The sequence below is a fragment of the Pseudoliparis swirei genome, chromosome 20 (genome assembly GCF_029220125.1).
Source record: "Pseudoliparis swirei isolate HS2019 ecotype Mariana Trench chromosome 20, NWPU_hadal_v1, whole genome shotgun sequence".
Classification (NCBI taxonomy): Eukaryota; Metazoa; Chordata; class Actinopteri; order Perciformes; family Liparidae; genus Pseudoliparis; species Pseudoliparis swirei.
The window spans coordinates 514,122-532,233 of NC_079407.1; the positions used below are offsets into that span (position 1 = coordinate 514,122).

An 18,112-nucleotide genomic window follows, 5' to 3' on the forward strand; every position below is an offset into this window, starting at 1 on the left:
TCCCTCTAGGAGCCTTAGAGATAGAGTAAGGAGATGAGGTTCCTCTAGGAGCCTTAGAGATAGAGTAAGGAGATGAGGTTCCTCTGTAGGAGCCTTAGAGATAGAGGAAGGAGATGAGGTTCCTCTAGGAGCCTTAGAGATAGAGTAAGGAGATGAGGTTCCTCTAGGAGCCTTAGAGATAGAGTAAGGAGATGAGGTTCCTCTAGGAGCCTTAGAGATAGAGTAAGGAGACGAGGTTCCTCTAGGAGCCTTAGAGATAGAGGAAGGAGATGAGGTTCCTCTATGAGCCGTAGAGATAGATTAAGGAGATGAGGTTCCTCTAGGAGCCTTAGAGATAGAGTAAGGAGATGAGGTTCCTCTAGGAGCCTTAGAGATAGAGTAAGGAGATGAGGTTCCTCTAGGAGCCTTAGAGATAGAGGAAGGAGATGAGGTTCCTCTGTAGGAGCCTTAGAGATAGAGGAAGGAGATGAGGTTCCTCTGTAGGAGCCTTAGAGATAGAGTAAGGAGATCAGGTTCCTCTAGGAGCCTTAGAGATAGAGTAAGGAGATGAGGTTCCTCTGTAGGAGCCTTAGAGATAGAGGAAGGAGATGAGGTTCCTCTAGGAGCCTTAGAGATAGAGTAAGGAGATGAGGTTCCTCTGGGAGCCTTAGAGATAGAGTAAGGAGATGAGGTTCCTCTAGGAGCCTTAGAGAGAGTAAGGAGATGAGGTTCCTCTGGGAGCCTTAGAGATAGAGTAAGGAGATGAGGTTCCTCTAGGAGCCTTAGAGATAGAGGAAGGAGATGAGGTTCCTCTAGGAGCCTTAGAGATAGGGTAAGGAGATGAGGTTCCTCTAGGAGCCTTAGAGATAGAGGAAGGAGATGAGGTTCCTCTGTAGGAGCCTTAGAGATAGAGTAAGGAGATGAGGTTCCTCTAGGAGCCTTAGAGATACGGTAAGGAGATGAGGTTCCTCTGTAGGAGCCTTAGAGATAGAGTAAGGAGACGAGGTTCCTCTAGGAGCCGTAGAAGGAGGTAGGAGGCATGGTGACGGTGTTGAGTTTTATTGCCATAAACAGTTTAGGAAAACAAAGTAAAGTTAACAGCCGTAGTTTTTCTTCTATACAGTAAAGCAAACACCCAGACCAGGACCGGGACCTGGACCAGGACCAGGTCCAGGTCTAGGACCCAGGGCCTGGGTCCTAGACCTGGTCCACGTCAGCAGGTTGCAGTTGAAGTGCAGGGATGACGTCATCGATGTAAAGGACCATAATAACAATAATTTGGACTTCTGCAGTTCATTCAAACTTCTTTACAAAACACTTTATTGGTGAGTCGCTCTACAAGACGCACACTGACGGGGGGGGGGGGGGGGAGTCAGTGCTGCATTCAAAGACAGAGGAACAAATTACCAATAACAGCAAACTAAATCATTTCTACATCCTGTTTGTCATCACGTTGTGTCCCTCCTCCCTCCTTCCTCTGTCCTCCTTCCTCTGTCCTCCTTCCTTGCTGTGTGATCAATTAGGGACCCTGGGGAGGGAGAGAGAGAGGGATGAAAACAGAGAGACACTCAGACGACGAGCTCTTCTGAAATCTGATTGGACGAGACACGTTGGTTTGGCCAGAGACACAAGTGATGAAGTGATGAAGAGTAAAGTAGAGTGAAAAAGAGTGAAGAAGAGTGAAGAAGAGTCCTAGATGACTCCAGTGAGGTCTCTGGGATTCTTTTTCTCTGATTTTTGTTTTATTCCACAAACACATCCTGGTGTGTGTGTGTCTCTCCTGGTGTGTGTGTGTGTGTGTCTCCTGGTGTGTGTGACCTCATTGTGTTAAGCTGATGAGGGGCGTGTCTTGTTGTTAAAGCTCATGACGTCATCATGTGCTCCACAGTGTGACCACCAGGGGGCGTGCTGCATGTGTGTACACGTGTCCTCAGCGTGTCCCCTGGACGACCACAGCACCCCCTAGTGGTTCAATCTGCCCACAGTGCCCCCTAGTGGCTCAATCTGCCCACAGCACCCCCTAGTGGCTCAATCTGCCCACAGCGCCCCCTAGTGGCTCAATCTGCCCACAGCGCCCCCTAGTGGTTCAATCTGCCCACAGCACCCCCTAGTGGCTCAATCTGCCCACAGCACCCCCTAGTGGTTCAATCTGCCCACAGTGCCCCCTAGTGGTTCAATCTGCCCACAGCACCCCCTAGTGGTTCAATCTGCCCACAGCGCCCCCTAGTGGTTCAATCTGCCCACAGCACCCCCTAGTGGCTCAATCTGCCCACAGTGCCCCCTAGTGGCTCAATCTGCCCACAGTGCCCCCTAGTGGCTCAATCTGCCCACAGTGCCCCCTAGTGGCTCAATCTGTCCACAGCACCCCCTAGTGGCTCAATCTGCCCACAGCACCCCCTAGTGGCTCAATCTGCCCACAGCGCCCCCTAGTGGCTCAATCTGTCCACAGCACCCCCTAGTGGCTCAATCTGCCCACAGCACCCCCTAGTGGCTCAATCTGCCCACAGCACCCCCTAGTGCAGACATGGGCAACCACGTGCCCGGGGGCCCATGAGACACATCCGCCCATTAGGCTTTTAATACGCCCATGAACTTGTCCAAATCGCGACTTTGTTTACTTCCTGTGTGCGTTGCGAAAGAACTCGTCACACGAAACCCTTCACCATGATTTGTCAATCCGTTTGTCTGTCAACATTTTGCGAAAAAAACAACCAATGAGCACTCAGTAAATCACAAAGGACCCGCCCACCACACAGGTGAGGCTCATTTAGAAACAGCTGCAGTGTTTTTGGCGAGCAGCGCGGAGCCTGGAGGGGCTGCAGAGCCACGAGGAACAAGCAGCCAGAAGAGGTCCACTTGGACCGGGTAAGAGTCTTTACTACACGTTACGTGTCACGGTGTCCGTCCCGGTGTCCAGAATTTGTGCATGGTGCTGACTAGTCTTGTATTTTACAGAGAGGATTCACAAGCGCCTGCAGCTCCACCTGCCCGGCCAGCAGAGAGGTCTCGTGACACGATGACATGATGTTATTATAGTGAAGACATATTGTAAATAGTCTGTGTCAATAGTTGTGTTCTGTTTTCTATTTCTCAACATGTATATAATGTAGAATATTTTTAAATGTACAATACATATTTATAAAAATAAAAAAATGTAATGGTCATTTCTTATTTGCACACACCCCATGAAACTTTATCTGCAATATGAAGTCATTTCTCAGTCCAATCTTTATCATTTTGGTGAATGTGTGACAGACCACATCATTTTTACTCAAAAAACGTTAATACAAAATTTGGTTTTCCTCATTTATTTAATTAAATTCAATTCAGTTTATTTGTAGAGCCCAATTTCACAAATTTGTCTCGGAGTGCTTTACAATCTGTACATATAGACATCCCTGACCTTTGACCTCACATCGGATCAGGAACAACAGAGGAGGATCCCTCTCCAGGATGGACAGGTGCAATTACATGTATCTAGCATTGTATTCAGATATTTCACTGCTTTTGTGAACCTATGACCTTTGGTAAACCAATTTCAAACACCAAAACAGTTCGTCCACATGAGTAAAGGTGTGTTTTCAGTAGAGATATGAAGAATTTGTAAAAATCGAACTTCAATTTTCAGCTTTAGGGTCATATTTTCTCGAGTAAAGCGCTGTCAGTCTGTGACGGGTTCATACACATGCTGACCAGATGATGCCGCACATCGCCCTCAATTTAAAGACCCCTTCCTAGTTTCTGCTGCAGGCAGGATATTTAATACAGTATCTCAGGACAATCCGTCCATTATTTTGCGGGGTTTAAAACAATTAGAAATTATTGAGTTTGAGGATTTCGTTGGGTAATACTTTGTTTTGAATGTTGAAAGTGATTCCATTGATCTCTTTCCAGTAAATGTTGATTACTTTAACTTTGCACCTTAAATTGAAATGTAAAAAAAACAGACGCAATCTCCAGGTTTAATAAATTACATTGCGTGTCCAAATGCTCCTGGCCCGGCCCCTCTGTCACATTTTAGAACCCATTGTGGCCTGCAGGGCAAAAAGTTTGCCCACCCCTGCCCTAGTGGCTCAATCTGCCCACAGCGCCCCCTAGTGGCTCAATCTGCCCACAGCGCCCCCTAGTGGCTCAATCCGCCCACAGCACCCCGTGGCTCAGTCTGTCACAGCACCCCTGGTGGCTCAATCTGCCCACAGCCCTGGTGGCTCAATCTGCCCACAGCGCCCCTAGTGGCTCAATCTGCCCAGCCTGGTGGCTCAGTCAGCACCCCCAGTGGCTCAATCTGCCCACAGCGCCCTAGTGGTTCAATCTGCCCACAGCACCCCTGGTGGCTCAATCTGCCCAGTCCAGCCCACAGCACCCCTGGTGGCTCAGTCTGTCCACAGCACCCCCTAGTGGCTCAATCTGCCCACAGCACCCCCTAGTGGCTCAATCTGCCCACAGCGCCCCCTAGTGGCTCAATCTGCCCACAGCACCCCCTAGTGGCTCAATCTGCCCACAGCGCCCCCTAGTGGCTCAATCTGCCCACAGCAGCCCCTAGTGGCTCAATCTGTCCACAGCGACCCCTAGTGGCTCAATTTGCCCACAGCGCCCCCTAGTGTCTCAATCTGCCCACAGCGCCCCCTAGTGGCTCAATCTGCCCACAGCACCCCCTAGTGGCTCAATCTGCCCACAGCACCCCCTAGTGGCTCAATCTGCCCACAGCACCCCCTAGTGGCTCAATCTGCCCACAGCGCCCCCTAGTGGCTCAATCTGCCCACAGCGACCCCTAGTGGCTCAATCTGACCACAGCGTGTCATGTCAGTCAGGCTCATGTCACAGCGCCACCTAGTGGCCACAGGGAGTCAGTGACACGCGGCGCAGATGAGCCGTTAACTAAAGGTGTCCCCTCCCTCCCCCTCTTACTTACCCTCCTCCATCCTCTCCTATCGCTCCTCCCTCCCCTTCTCCTCCCTCCCCCTCAAGGGGCTTCACCTCCTCTCTGGGCTTGGCTCCACCGAAGATGGCAGAGTTTGGGTTGGCCACCTGGTTGAGCGGCGCGGCGACGGTGCGGGGCTTCAGCTGGAGGCGGGGCCTCTGGGCCCGCTCCTCTGTAGAGAGAGAGAGACAGAGCGAGGGACACGGTTAGCGTCATGCTGTGTTCATGGTGCACTGAGCTCAAACAGGAAGTGGCTCAAACAGGAAGTGGTCACCATCAGACGGTTCCCTGAAGTCCGGCGCTGGTCCTCCTCCGCGGGGGGGTCCCATGTCTCTGGAGCGGGGGGGTCCTCCTGGTCCCCCGGCTCCTGGTCCTCCACCGCCCCCCCTCCGGTCCCCAAGGCGACCGCCGGCTCGGCCCCCGTCACTGAAACCTACAGACGGGTGAGACACAGACGGGTGAGACACAGACGGGTGAGACACAGACGGGTGAGACACAGACGGGTGAGACACAGACGGGTGAGACAGACGGGTGAGACACAGACGGGTGAGACACAGACGGGTGAGACACAGACGGGAAAACACCGGGGAGGTGCTATGGGGTCGTTGACCTCTAGAGGTCACGTGACCGTTAGCCGGCTTAGCTTAGCATCGGGTCTCAATGGTCAATAGAAACCGTTAGCGCTGATCATCAACAGCATCTCTCTTCTGATTGGTCGGCTAATGTCCAACCTGAGCTGCTCAGCTCCCCCTGCTGGCCGAAGTCCTCATCACGCCCTCCTCTGGAAGATCCTGGGAACCCTCCTCGTCCTGCAGGGGACAGGGGGAGTTAACACTGAGGGGGGGTGGGGGAGGAGAAGCAAAACAGGAGAGAGGAGGAAGAGGAGAAACAGGATAGAGTAAGAAGAGGAGAAAGGAGGAGAGGAGAAACAGGAGGAGGAGAGGGGAGGTAGAGGAGAGAGGAGAGACAGGATAGAGGAAGAAGAGGAGAAAGTGGAGAGAGGAGAAACAGGAGGAGGGGAGGAAGAGGAGAGAGGTAGAGCGTCCTCCTTGAAGGGGCTGAGGAGCATCTCTGAGGAGGCGGAGCTTGTTAGAGGCAGCCGACTGAATCTTTGTGTTAACCTCCAGACCAGGTGTGTGTGTGTGTGTGTGTGTGTGGGAGGGGGATGAGATGAGGACAGGATGAAGAGTCTTACTCCTCCTCCTCCTCGTCAAAGCATCACACGAGGAGGAGGGACCAGTGGCGGGCATGTCACCTACTTCCTGCGTGGTCTTCGGCGTTCATACCTCTGCCGTCGTCTTTCCTGAAGCCGAAGCCGCTGCCCCCTCCCCCCCCTCCTCCTCCTCGCTCCTGCTTCCTCCCCTCAGCGATGTCCACCCGCAGGGACCTCTGGTCTAACAGCTGGGGTCAGAGGTCAGAGGTCAGACACGGCCTGTGGAGCTTGACTAGGTGTGTGTGTTGATACTCACAGCGCCGTCGTAGGTCAGAGCTTCTTTGAGAGACTCCACGTCCTCGAACTCCACGTAGCAGAACCCTGAGACACACACACATGGTGAACACACACACACACACACACACACGCACACACGCACACACGCACACCTTTGAACTTGTCCGTCTCCTTGTCGCGGACCAATCGGACGCTGCGCATGTGGAGCTCCTTGAAGATGATGTCGATGTCTCCCTGCACCGTGTTGAAGGGCAGGTTGCCCACGTAGGCCGTGAAGGGCGGCTCGCTGGGCAGGTCCTTCTGGGGCTTCCTGCCGCCGCCGCCACCGCCGCCGCCGGGGCGGGGCCTGCCAGAGAGCATCATGGGAAACAGAGGGTCAAGCAGAGAGCATCATGGGAAACAGAGGGTCAAGCAGAGAGCATCATGGGAAACAGAGGGTCAAGCAGAGAGCATCATGGGAAACAAGAGGGTCAAGCAGAGAGCATCATGGGAAACAGAGGGGCAGCCAGAGAGCATCATGGGAAACAGAGGGTCAGGCAGAGAGCATCATGGGAAACAGAGGGGCAGCCAGAGAGCATCATGGGAAACAGAGGGGCAGCCAGAGAGCATCATGGGAAACAGAGGGTCAAGCAGAGAGCATCATGGGAAACAGAGGGGCAGCCAGAGAGCATCATGGGAAACAGAGGGGCAGCCAGAGAGCATCATGGGAAACAGAGGGTCAGCCAGAGAGCATCATGGGAAACAGAGGGGCAGCCAGAGAGCATCATGGGAAACAGAGGGTCAGGCAGAGAGCATCATGGGAAACAGAGGGGCAGCCAGAGAGCATCATGGGAAACAGAGGGTCAAGCAGAGAGCATCATGGGAAACAGAGGGTCAGGCAGAGAGCATCATGGGAAACAGAGGGGCAGCCAGAGAGCATCATGGGAAACAGAGGGTCAAGCAGAGAGCATCATGGGAAACAGAGGGGCAGCCAGAGAGCATCATGGGAAACAGAGGGGCAGCCAGAGAGCATCATGGGAAACAGAGGGTCAAGCAGAGAGCATCATGGGAAACAGAGGGTCAGGCAGAGAGCATCATGGGAAACAGAGGGGCAGCCAGAGAGCATCATGGGAAACAGAGGGGCAGCCAGAGAGCATCATGGGAAACAGAGGGTCAAGCAGAGAGCATCATGGGAAACAGAGGGTCAAGCAGAGAGCATCATGGGAAACAGAGGGGCAGCCAGAGAGCATCATGGGAAACAGAGGGGCAGCCAGAGAGCATCATGGGAAACAGAGGGTCAAGCAGAGAGCATCATGGGAAACAGAGGGTCAGGCAGAGAGCATCATGGGAAACAGAGGGGCAGCCAGAGAGCATCATGGGAAACAGAGGGTCAAGCAGAGAGCATCATGGGAAACAGAGGGGCAGCCAGAGAGCATCATGGGAAACAAGAGGGTCAAGCAGAGAGCATCATGGGAAACAGAGGGTCAAGCAGAGAGCATCATGGGAAACAAGAGGGTCAGGCAGAGAGCATCATGGGAAACAGAGGGGCAGCCAGAGAGCATCATGGGAAACAGAGGGGCAGCCAGAGAGCATCATGGGAAACAAGAGGGTCAAGCAGAGAGCATCATGGGAAACAAGAGGGTCAAGCAGAGAGCATCATGGGAAACAGAGGGTCAAGCAGAGAGCATCATGGGAAACAGAGGGGCAGCCAGAGAGCATCATGGGAAACAGAGGGGCAGCCAGAGAGCATCATGGGAAACAGAGGGGCAGCCAGAGAGCATCATGGGAAACAAGAGGGTCAAGCAGAGAGCATCATGGGAAACAGAGGGGCAGCCAGAGAGCATCATGGGAAACAGAGGGGCAGCCAGAGAGCATCATGGGAAACAGAGGGGCAGCCAGAGAGCATCATGGGAAACAAGAGGGTCAGGCAGAGAGCATCATGGGAAACAGAGGGGCAGCCAGAGAGCATCATGGGAAACAGAGGGTCAAGCAGAGAGCATCATGGGAAACAGAGGGTCAGCCAGAGAGCATCATGGGAAACAAGAGGGTCAGGCAGAGAGCATCATGGGAAACAGAGGGGCAGCCAGAGAGCATCATGGGAAACAGAGGGGCAGCCAGAGAGCATCATGGGAAACAGAGGGGCAGCCAGAGAGCATCATGGGAAACAGAGGGTCAGGCAGAGAGCATCATGGGAAACAGAGGGGCAGCCAGAGAGCATCATGGGAAACAGAGGGTCAGCCAGAGAGCATCATGGGAAACAGAGGGTCAAGCAGAGAGCATCATGGGAAACAGAGGGGCAGCCAGAGAGCATCATGGGAAACAGAGGGGCAGCCAGAGAGCATCATGGGAAACAGAGGGGCAGCCAGAGAGCATCATGGGAAACAGAGGGTCAGGCAGAGAGCATCATGGGAAACAGAGGGGCAGCCAGAGAGCATCATGGGAAACAGAGGGTCAGCCAGAGAGCATCATGGGAAACAGAGGGTCAAGCAGAGAGCATCATGGGAAACAGAGGGGCAGCCAGAGAGCATCATGGGAAACAGACGCGTCTATTATTACGTGTTTTTATCACGAAGCGTCCATTATTACGTGTTTTTCTCGCGACGTGTCTATTATTACGTGTTTTTCTCGCGACGTGTCTATTATTACGTGTCTTTATCACGACAATGTTAAATCTATTAAATTGTGTTTAATCTCTTTTTACTTATAACTGACTTATGGGTTATCGGTTGATTAACTGCTGACTCGGATCGATCAATAAGACAATCGATGATGCAATGCTATCATCTTTTGATGATGATGAAGTGGATCACGTGATTAGGAGGACATTTTCTCCTGTTATCACCATGAAGCACGTCTTTCACCAGGTTCGCTTTAACACCGGTAGCTCCCTGAAACCCGCCCGAGGGAACTGCGACCGGACCGACACCCCGAACCACCGGGGGTCGACCCGCCGTGTTGGGAACGACGTGCATGGAGCTTCCGCCACATGATGCAGCCATGCGGGCCACATGATGCAGCCATGCGGGCCACATGATGCAGCCATGCGGGCCACATGATGCAGCCATGCGGGCCACATGATGCAGCCATGCGGGCCACATGATGCAGCCATGCGGGCCACATGATGCAGCCATGCGGGCCACATGATGCAGCCGCAGCAGCCGCAGCAGCCCCACCTCCACCGGCCTCCTTTCCGGCTTCACGGGCTCACTGTTACCGACAGAAACCCGTCTGTTGGGCACAGATCCCCGACGCATGTCTCGGTGTCAGTGAGCTCGTGAGCTCCGGGACCACGGTGTTTCCTGCCACCGCTCCCCAGGCCTCCGCTCGCTCGCGCCCGCCCCGTAGAACAAGCGCCGGGCGGGCACGAGCTCCGGGGCCTCCGGCTCGCCCGGCGTTGAGGCTCGTGGGGGCAGAAAGTGGCGGGAAAACAGCGTCCGTCCAGGAGTTAGTGTAACCAGGACGCCCGGTCGGAGCCCCGCGCGGGGTCGGAGACTCACCCTCTGCCGCCGCCGAAGCTTTGGTAGACCCGATCCCGCTCGTCGTAGTTGTCGTGGTCCGCCATTGCTGCTGCTGTGTGTCGGAGGAGGAGGTCCTTCACGTCACACGCGCAGCGGGCTGAGGTGTCCGCGCAGCGCCTGACCGGCAAACTCCACCACGGCCCCAGCGAGAGGCTGCGCGTGCACGGCTCCGCGTGCACGCCATGTTGTCCTCCTGATCTTTATGAACAGTCTTCATTCTCTCCGTCAGAACATCAGCGACTCACTCACGGACCCGGACAGCGTTACAGGCTGAAGACCTCTTCGTGGGTTTTTACACAAAGTCTGATGAATGTAAAAACTCTGAAAGAACAGGAATGAATATGTTTGTAGTTTTACAATCACAGTTTGTGCCTCAGTGTCTTCTTTTATTTTAATGTTGTGCTCTTTTCTATTTTTTTTCTTTCTTTGGTTAGTTTAACTGTAGTTAAATATATTAATAAATAAATAAATATATTTTGCCGTTTCTTGTTGACACATTAGTAAATTGTTCTTGCTCAATTGTTGAATGAATAATTATAAAAAGTTTTAAGAACAGTTATACTTGTAGTTTAAGGTTTATCCACCAGAGTGACGGTAAGAGAGTGATGCCAGTGAAAGTGAATTATTCTGTATCAGATTCATGACGTAATGTTATTAAGATGGACCGAGTGGGAACCGTGACAGGAAGTTCAGAGTAGAAGGGAAAGGTCAAAAGTCAATCAAAGGGCCAGAAGACAAACAGGCTCAACTGTTTATTGAAATCTTACAATGAAACAGGTTTAATACCTACAAATATAAAGTAAGTCATAAGTTATAAGTCATGATTTCACACATAAAGGTAGAATCCAGCAGGGGGCAGCAGTGGCCTGGAGTCTACCAGGAAAACCAAAGAAGAACATTAAATGTGTATAAACAATAACAGAAACATATTAATAATACCTGTTAACATGAAGTAAAGTGCAACAAATAGCTCCAATTACTGCCGTTATTATTCAAGATTATTAACTAACTAAAATCATGGAAGATGTGTAACAACATGATAATTACACATTCAGTGATATTAGAGAATATTTAAGATAAACAAGTGATGTTTGCTCAAGAGGAACAGTGTATAAGACCTAAAACTGTAAATACTTTATATATTATATTATATATATATATATATATGAGCTTCATGTGTGCAGGTCACTTAGAGGTCACTCAAGGACGCAAAGGAGTCTCGTAGATGGAGAATCACACAGAATATTATGGGATATTACTTCAGTATAAATGTGGATGGTCGTCAACGGTGACAAAGACATTTGTTATGTTTGATTTAACAAAGAATGACACAAAGTTTAGAATTCTATACAACCAGAGGAGTCGCCCCCTGGTGGTCAGGAGAGAGAAGCAGGTTTGACACATAAAGCATGACGTAAAGTAAAGACTTTACTTAGAACCGAAGGTTCGTCTCCTGACTACTGTACATATACATATAAATATATATCTACATATATATATATACATATATATACATATATATATGTATATATATACATATAAATATATATCTACATATATACATATATGTATACATATACATATATATATATGTATATATAGAGATAAATATCTAAATATATATATTTATACATATATATGTATATACATACATATATATATGTATATATATACATATGTATATAAATGCATATATTTATATATATGTATATATATACATATATGTATATATATACATATGTATATAAATGCATATATTTATATATATGTATATATATATACATATATATACATATGTATATAAATGCATATATTTATATATATGTATATACATATATATATATATATTTATATATATGTACATACATCCATAAAGGGTGACATGGGGACCAGATGCTGCCTTAGGGAGTCTTAGAGTTCAGGGCCCCTGTAGACCAGGTTCAGGGCCCCTGTAGACCAGGTTCAGGGCCCCTGTAGACCAGGTTCAGGGACCCTATAGACCAGGTGCAGGGCCCCTGTAGACCAGGTTCAGGGCCCCTGTAGACCAGGTTCAGGGCCCCTGTAGACCAGGTTCAGGGCCCCTATAGACCAGGTTCAGGGCCCCTGTAGACCAGGTTCAGGGTCCCTGTAGACCAGGTTCAGGGCCCCTGTAGACCAGGTTCAGGGTCCCTGTAGACCAGGTTCAGGGCCCCTGTAGACCAGGTTCAGGGCCCCTATAGACCAGGTTCAGGGCCCCTGTAGACCAGGTTCAGGGCCCCTTGAGGTCGTGTCGTAAGGGAGCATCAGAGGTGAGTCGGGTCGGGGCTGCTGGGCGGTGGCCTGACGCTCTGTGGGCGGTGGCCTGACGCTCTGTGGGCGGCGGCCTGATGCTCTGTGGGCGGTGGCCTAACGCTCTGTGGGCGGCGGCCTGATGCTCTGTGGGCGGTGGCCTGACGCTCTGTGGGCGGCGGCCTGACGCTCTGTGGGCGGCGGCCTGACGCTCTGGAGGCCGGCGCTGTAGACCGGGCGTCCCTTGCGCCGGGGATCAGGGACTTCCCCAGAACCTGGAGGCAGAAAGGAACCGTCACCGGGCCGGAGCGAGCCCGCTTACACAGAACCAAGGAGAACACAGACCAGGTTCTCCTGACCACAGAGTGCTCACCGGGTTCTCCTGACCACAGAGTGCTCACCTGGTTCTCCTGACCACAGAGTGCTCACCGGGTTCTCCTGACCACAGAGTGCTCACCTGGTTCTCCTGACCACAGAGTGCTCTACTTGGTTCTCCTGACCACAGAGTGCTCACCTGGTTCTCCTGACCACAGAGTGCTCTACTTGGTTCTCCTGACCACAGAGTGCTCTACTTGGTTCTCCTGACCACAGAGTGCTCACCGGGTTCTCCTGACCACAGAGTGCTCACCTGGTTCTCCTGACCACAGAGTGCTCTACTTGGTTCTCCTGACCACAGAGTGCTCACCGGGTTCTCCTGACCACAGAGTGCTCACCTGGTTCTCCTGACCACAGAGTGCTCACCGGGTTCTCCTGACCACAGAGTGCTCACCTGGTTCTCCTGACCACAGAGTGCTCACCTGGTTCTCCTGACCACAGAGTGCTCACCGGGTTCTCCTGACCACAGAGTGCTCACCTGGTTCTCCTGACCACAGAGTGCTCACCTGGTTCTCCTGACCACAGAGTGCTCACCTGGTTCTCCTGACCACAGAGTGCTCACCGGGTTCTCCTGACCACAGAGTGCTCACCTGGTTCTCTGCCAGAGCCTGTTTGGCCATGTAGTGTTCCCTCTTCATCTTCATCAGAACCTCCTCAGGGACATCCGGCACCAGCAGGTCGATGAGCAGGCCGATGGAGAAGACCACGTGCTGAGGAGGAGCAGGAGAACATGCTGCTCTAGATGTAGAGGTTCTAGATGTAGAGGTTCTGTAGGTTCTAGATGTAGAGGTTCTAGATGTAGAGGTTCTGTAGGTTCTAGATGTAGAGGTTCTAGATGTAGAGGTTCTGTAGGTTCTGTAGGTTCTAGATGTTTCCTGACCTCAAACACAATGACAAACGTCAGCCGGATGGCGAGAAGGTGAAAGTATTCTGGGAGGTATTCACCGTCTGCATTCCTGAGACCTGAATACCTGCAGGGCAACAACAACATTAACAACAACAACAACATCAACAACAACAACGACGACAACATCGACAACATTAACAACAACATCAACAACGTCAACATCAACAACAACAAAAATGACGACATCAACAACAACATCAACAACAACACATCCGCGGCAGCGTGGACCTGCAGGCCGCCTGCGTGCGGCTGTAGTTCTGTGGTGACGTAGCGAGGGTGAAGTTGATGAAGCCGCTCAGCGTCGCGTCGCGGGTGTAGCCGTAGTAGAGCCGCGGGAGGAAGGAGGAGGTGAAGGCGATGAGGAAGGCCTGGAGCAGGAGAAGGAGAAGGTCAGACTCTACTGGCTGCTAAAGGAGAAGGTCAGACTCTACTGGCTGCTGAAGGAGAAGGTCAGACTCTACTGGCTGCTGATGGAGGTCAGACTCTACTGGCTGCTGATGGAGAAGGTCAGACTCTACTGGCTGCTAAAGGAGAAGGTCAGACTCTACTGGCTGCTGATGGAGAAGGTCAGACTCTACTGGCTGCTAAAGGAGAAGGTCAGACTCTACTGGCTGCTGAAGGAGAAGGTCAGACTCTACTGGCTGCTAAAAGAGAAGGTCAGACTCTACTGGCTGCTGAAGGAGAAGGTCAGACTCTACTGGCTGCTGAAGGAGAAGGTCAGACTCTACTGGCTGGTGAAGGAGAAGGTCAGACTCTACTGGCTGCTGATGGAGAATGTCAGACTCTACTGGCCGCTAAAGGAGAAGGTCAGACTCTACTGGCTGCTGAAGGAGGTCAGACTCTACTGGCTGCTGATGGTCAGACTCTACTGGCTGCTGAAGGAGAAGGTCAGACTCTACTGGCTGCTGAAGGAGAAGGTCAGACTCTACTGGCTGCTAAAGGAGAAGGTCAGACTCTACTGGCTTCTGATGGAGGTCAGACTCTACTGGCTGCTGATGGAGAAGGTCAGACTCTACTGGCTGCTGATGGAGAAGGTCAGACTCTACTGGCTGCTAAAGGAGAAGGTCAGACTCTACTGGCTGCTGAAGGAGAAGGTCAGACTCTACTGGCTGCTGATGGAGGTCAGACTCTACTGGCTGCTGAGGGAGAAGGTCAGACTCTACTGGCTGCTAAAGGAGAAGGTCAGACTCTACTGGCTGCTGATGGAGGTCAGACTCTACTGGCTGCTGATGGAGAAGGTCAGACTCTACTGGCTGCTAAAGGAGAAGGTCAGACTCTACTGGCTGCTGAAGGAGGTCAGACTCTACTGGCTGCTGATGGATGTCAGACTCTACTGGCTGCTGAAGGAGAAGGTCAGACTCTACTGGCTGCTGAAGGAGAAGGTCAGACTCTACTGGCTGCTGCAGGAGAAGGTCAGACTCTACTGGCTGCTGATGGAGAAGGTCAGACTCTACTGGCTGCTGAAGGAGAAGGTCAGACTCTACTGGCTGCTGAAGGAGAAGGTCAGACTCTACTGGCTGCTAAAGGAGAAGATCAGACTCTACTGGCTGCTGAAGGAGAAGGTCAGACTCTACTGGCTGCTGAAGGAGAAGGTCAGACTCTACTGGCTGCTGATGGAGGTCAGACTCTACTGGCTGCTGAAGGAGAAGGTCAGACTCTACTGGCTGCTGATGGAGGTCAGACTCTACTGGCTGCTGAAGGAGAAGGTCAGACTCTACTGGCTGCTGAAGGAGAAGGTCAGACTCTACTGGCTGCTGAAGGAGAAGGTCAGACTCTACTGGCTGCTAAAGGAGAAGGTCAGACTCTACTGGCTGCTGAAGGAGAAGGTCAGACTCTACTGGCTGCTAAAGGAGAAGATCAGACTCTACTGGCTGCTGAAGGAGAAGGTCAGACTCTACTGGCTGCTGAAGGAGAAGGTCAGACTCTACTGGCTGCTGATGGAGGTCAGACTCTACTGGCTGCTGAAGGAGAAGGTCAGACTCTACTGGCTGCTGAAGGAGAAGGTCAGACTCTACTGGCTGCTAAAGGAGAAGGTCAGACTCTACTGGCTGCTGAAGGAGAAGGTCAGACTCTACTGGCTGCTAAAGGAGAAGGTCAGACTCTACTGGCTGCTGATGGACGTCAGACTCTACTGGCTGCTGATGGAGAAGGTCAGACTCTACTGGCTGCTGAAGGAGAAGGTCAGACTCTACTGGCTGCTGATGGAGGTCAGACTCTACTGGCTGCTGATGGAGAAGGTCAGACTCTACTGGCTGCTAAAGGAGGTCAGACTCTACTGGCTGCTGATGGATGTCAGACTCTACTGGCTGCTGAAGGAGAAGGTCAGACTCTACTGGCTGCTGATGGACGTCAGACTCTACTGGCTGCTGAAGGAGAAGGTCAGACTCTACTGGCTGCTAAAAGAGAAGGTCAGACTCTACTGGCTGCTGAAGGAGAAGGTCAGACTCTACTGGCTGCTGAAGGAGAAGGTCAGACTCTACTGGCTGCTGAAGGAGAAGGTCAGACTCTACTGGCTGCTGAAGGAGAAGGTCAGACTCTACTGGCTGAAGGAGAAGGTCAGACTCTACTGGCTGCTGAAGGAGAAGGTCAGACTCTACTGGCTGCTGAAGGAGAAGGTCAGACTCTACTGGCTGCTGAAGGAGAAGGTCAGACTCTACTGGCTGCTGCAGGAGAAGGTCAGACTCTACTGGCTGCTGAAGGAGAAGGTCAGACTCTACTGGCTGAAGGAGAAGGTCAGACTCTACTGGCTGCTGATGGAGAAGGTCAGACTCTACTGGCTGCTGCAGGAGAAGGTCAGACTCTACTGGCTGCTGATGGAGAAGGTCAGACTCTACTGGCTGCTGATGGAGAAGGTCAGACTCTACTGGCTGCTGGAGGTCAGACTCTACTGGCTGCTAAAGGAGAAGGTCAGACTCTACTGGCTGCTGAAGGAGAAGGTCAGACTCTACTGGCTGCTGATGGAGGTCAGACTCTACTGGCTGCTGATGGAGAAGGTCAGACTCTACTGGCTGCTGAAGGAGAAGGTCAGACTCTACTGGCTGCTGAAGGAGAAGGTCAGACTCTACTGGCTGCTGATGGAGAAGGTCAGACTCTACTGGCTGCTAAAGGAGAAGGTCAGACTCTACTGGCTGCTGAAGGAGAAGGTCAGACTCTACTGGCTGCTGATGGAGGTCAGACTCTACTGGCTGCTGAAGGAGAAGGTCAGACTCTACTGGCTGCTGAAGGAGAAGGTCAGACTCTACTGGCTGCTGGAGAAGGTCAGACTCTACTGGCTGCTGAAGGAGAAGGTCAGACTCTACTGGCTGCTGAAGGAGAAGGTCAGACTCTACTGGCTGCTGAAGGAGAAGGTCAGACTCTACTGGCTGCTGAAGGAGAAGGTCAGACTCTACTGGCTGCTGAAGGAGAAGGTCAGACTCTACTGGCTGCTAAAGGAGAAGGTCAGACTCTACTGGCTGCTGCAGGAGAAGGTCAGACTCTACTGGCTGCTGGAGGTCAGACTCTACTGGCTGCTGAAGGAGAAGGTCAGACTCTACTGGCTGCTGAAGGAGAAGGTCAGACTCTACTGGCTGCTGAAGGAGAAGGTCAGACTCTACTGGCTGCTGAAGGAGAAGGTCAGACTCTACTGGCTGCTGAAGGAGAAGGTCAGACTCTACTGGCTGCTGAAGGAGAAGGTCAGACTCTACTGGCTGCTGAAGGAGAAGGTCAGACTCTACTGGCTGCTGAAGGAGAAGGTCAGACTCTACTGGCTGCTGATGGAGGTCAGACTCTACTGGCTGCTGATGGAGAAGGTCAGACTCTACTGGCTGCTGGAGGTCAGACTCTACTGGCTGCTGAGGAGAAGGTCAGACTCTACTGGCTGCTGAAGGATGAGGTCAGACTCTACTGGCTGCTGATGGAGGTCAGACTCTACTGGCTGCTGATGGAGAGGTCAGACTATATTGGCTGCTAAAGGAGAAGGTCAGACTCTACTGGCTGCTGATGGAGAAGGTCAGACTCTACTGGCTGCTGAAGGAGAAGGTCAGACTCTACTGGCTGCTGAAGGAGAAGGTCAGACTCTACTGGCTGCTGATGGAGGTCAGACTCTACTGGCTGCTGAAGGAGAAGGTCAGACTCTACTGGCTGCTGAAGGAGAAGGTCAGACTCTACTGGCTGCTGAAGGAGAAGGTCAGACTCTACTGGCTGCTGAAGGAGAAGGTCAGACTCTACTGGCTGCTGAAGGAGAAGGTCAGACTCTACTGGCTGCTGATGGAGAATGTCAGACTCTACTGGCCGCTAAAGGAGAAGGTCAGACTCTACTGGCTGCTGAAGGAGGTCAGACTCTACTGGCTGCTGATGGTCAGACTCTACTGGCTGCTGAAGGAGAAGGTCAGACTCTACTGGCTGCTGAAGGAGAAGGTCAGACTCTACTGGCTGCTGCAGGAGAAGGTCAGACTCTACTGGCTGCTGAAGGGGAAGGTCAGACTCTACTGGCTGCTGAAGGAGAAGGTCAGACTCTACTGGCTGCTGAAGGAGAAGGTCAGACTCTACTGGCTGCTGAAGGAGAAGGTCAGACTCTACTGGCTGCTGAAGGAGAAGGTCAGACTCTACTGGCTGCTGAAGGAGAAGGTCAGACTCTACTGGCTGCTGATGAAGGTCAGACTCTACTGGCTGCTGAAGGAGAAGGTCAGACTCTACTGGCTGCTGAAGGAGAAGGTCAGACTCTACTGGCTGCTGAA

The 18,112-nt window shown here is 52.0% G+C and overlaps 3 protein-coding genes across 5 annotated transcripts in view; 1 reads left to right on the top strand and 2 right to left on the bottom strand.

The window, feature by feature from the left end:
* The window catches only part of LOC130210683 (anoctamin-7-like), a 24,220-nt gene extending 23,162 nt beyond the window's left edge, over nucleotides 1-1,058 (top strand). Inside the window, exon 16 of the mRNA XM_056441166.1 lies at nucleotides 1,054-1,058. Coding sequence (XP_056297141.1) covers nucleotides 1,054-1,058 — 5 coding nt within the window. The remainder of the gene's footprint in view (nucleotides 1-1,053) is intronic.
* eif4h (eukaryotic translation initiation factor 4h) lies at nucleotides 1,023-9,933 on the bottom strand. 3 transcript variants are annotated; one of them, XM_056441552.1, is made up of 8 exons: nucleotides 9,827-9,933; nucleotides 6,503-6,696; nucleotides 6,370-6,434; nucleotides 6,187-6,301; nucleotides 5,632-5,709; nucleotides 5,175-5,333; nucleotides 4,892-5,072; nucleotides 1,023-1,507 (listed from the first exon to the last, which is right to left on the bottom strand). In XM_056441552.1, the coding sequence occupies exons 1-8, from the start codon at nucleotides 9,889-9,891 to the stop codon at nucleotides 1,495-1,497; spliced, it is 870 nt and encodes a 289-aa protein (XP_056297527.1). In that variant the 5' UTR covers nucleotides 9,892-9,933; the 3' UTR covers nucleotides 1,023-1,494. The 3 variants fall into 3 exon arrangements, with proteins under 3 accessions (XP_056297527.1, XP_056297528.1, XP_056297526.1); XM_056441553.1 differs by having other exon boundaries at nucleotides 4,957-5,072; nucleotides 6,160-6,301; XM_056441551.1 differs by having other exon boundaries at nucleotides 6,160-6,301.
* Nucleotides 9,934-11,741: 1,808 nt separating this feature from the next.
* Nucleotides 11,742-13,714, bottom strand: LOC130210876 (uncharacterized). The gene is made up of 3 exons (XM_056441374.1): nucleotides 13,371-13,714; nucleotides 13,081-13,200; nucleotides 11,742-12,390 (listed from the first exon to the last, which is right to left on the bottom strand). Exons 1-3 carry the CDS (start codon nucleotides 13,593-13,595, stop codon nucleotides 12,130-12,132), a joined length of 606 nt encoding a protein of 201 aa, XP_056297349.1. The 5' UTR covers nucleotides 13,596-13,714; the 3' UTR covers nucleotides 11,742-12,129.
* Nucleotides 13,715-18,112: the final 4,398 nt, after the last annotated feature.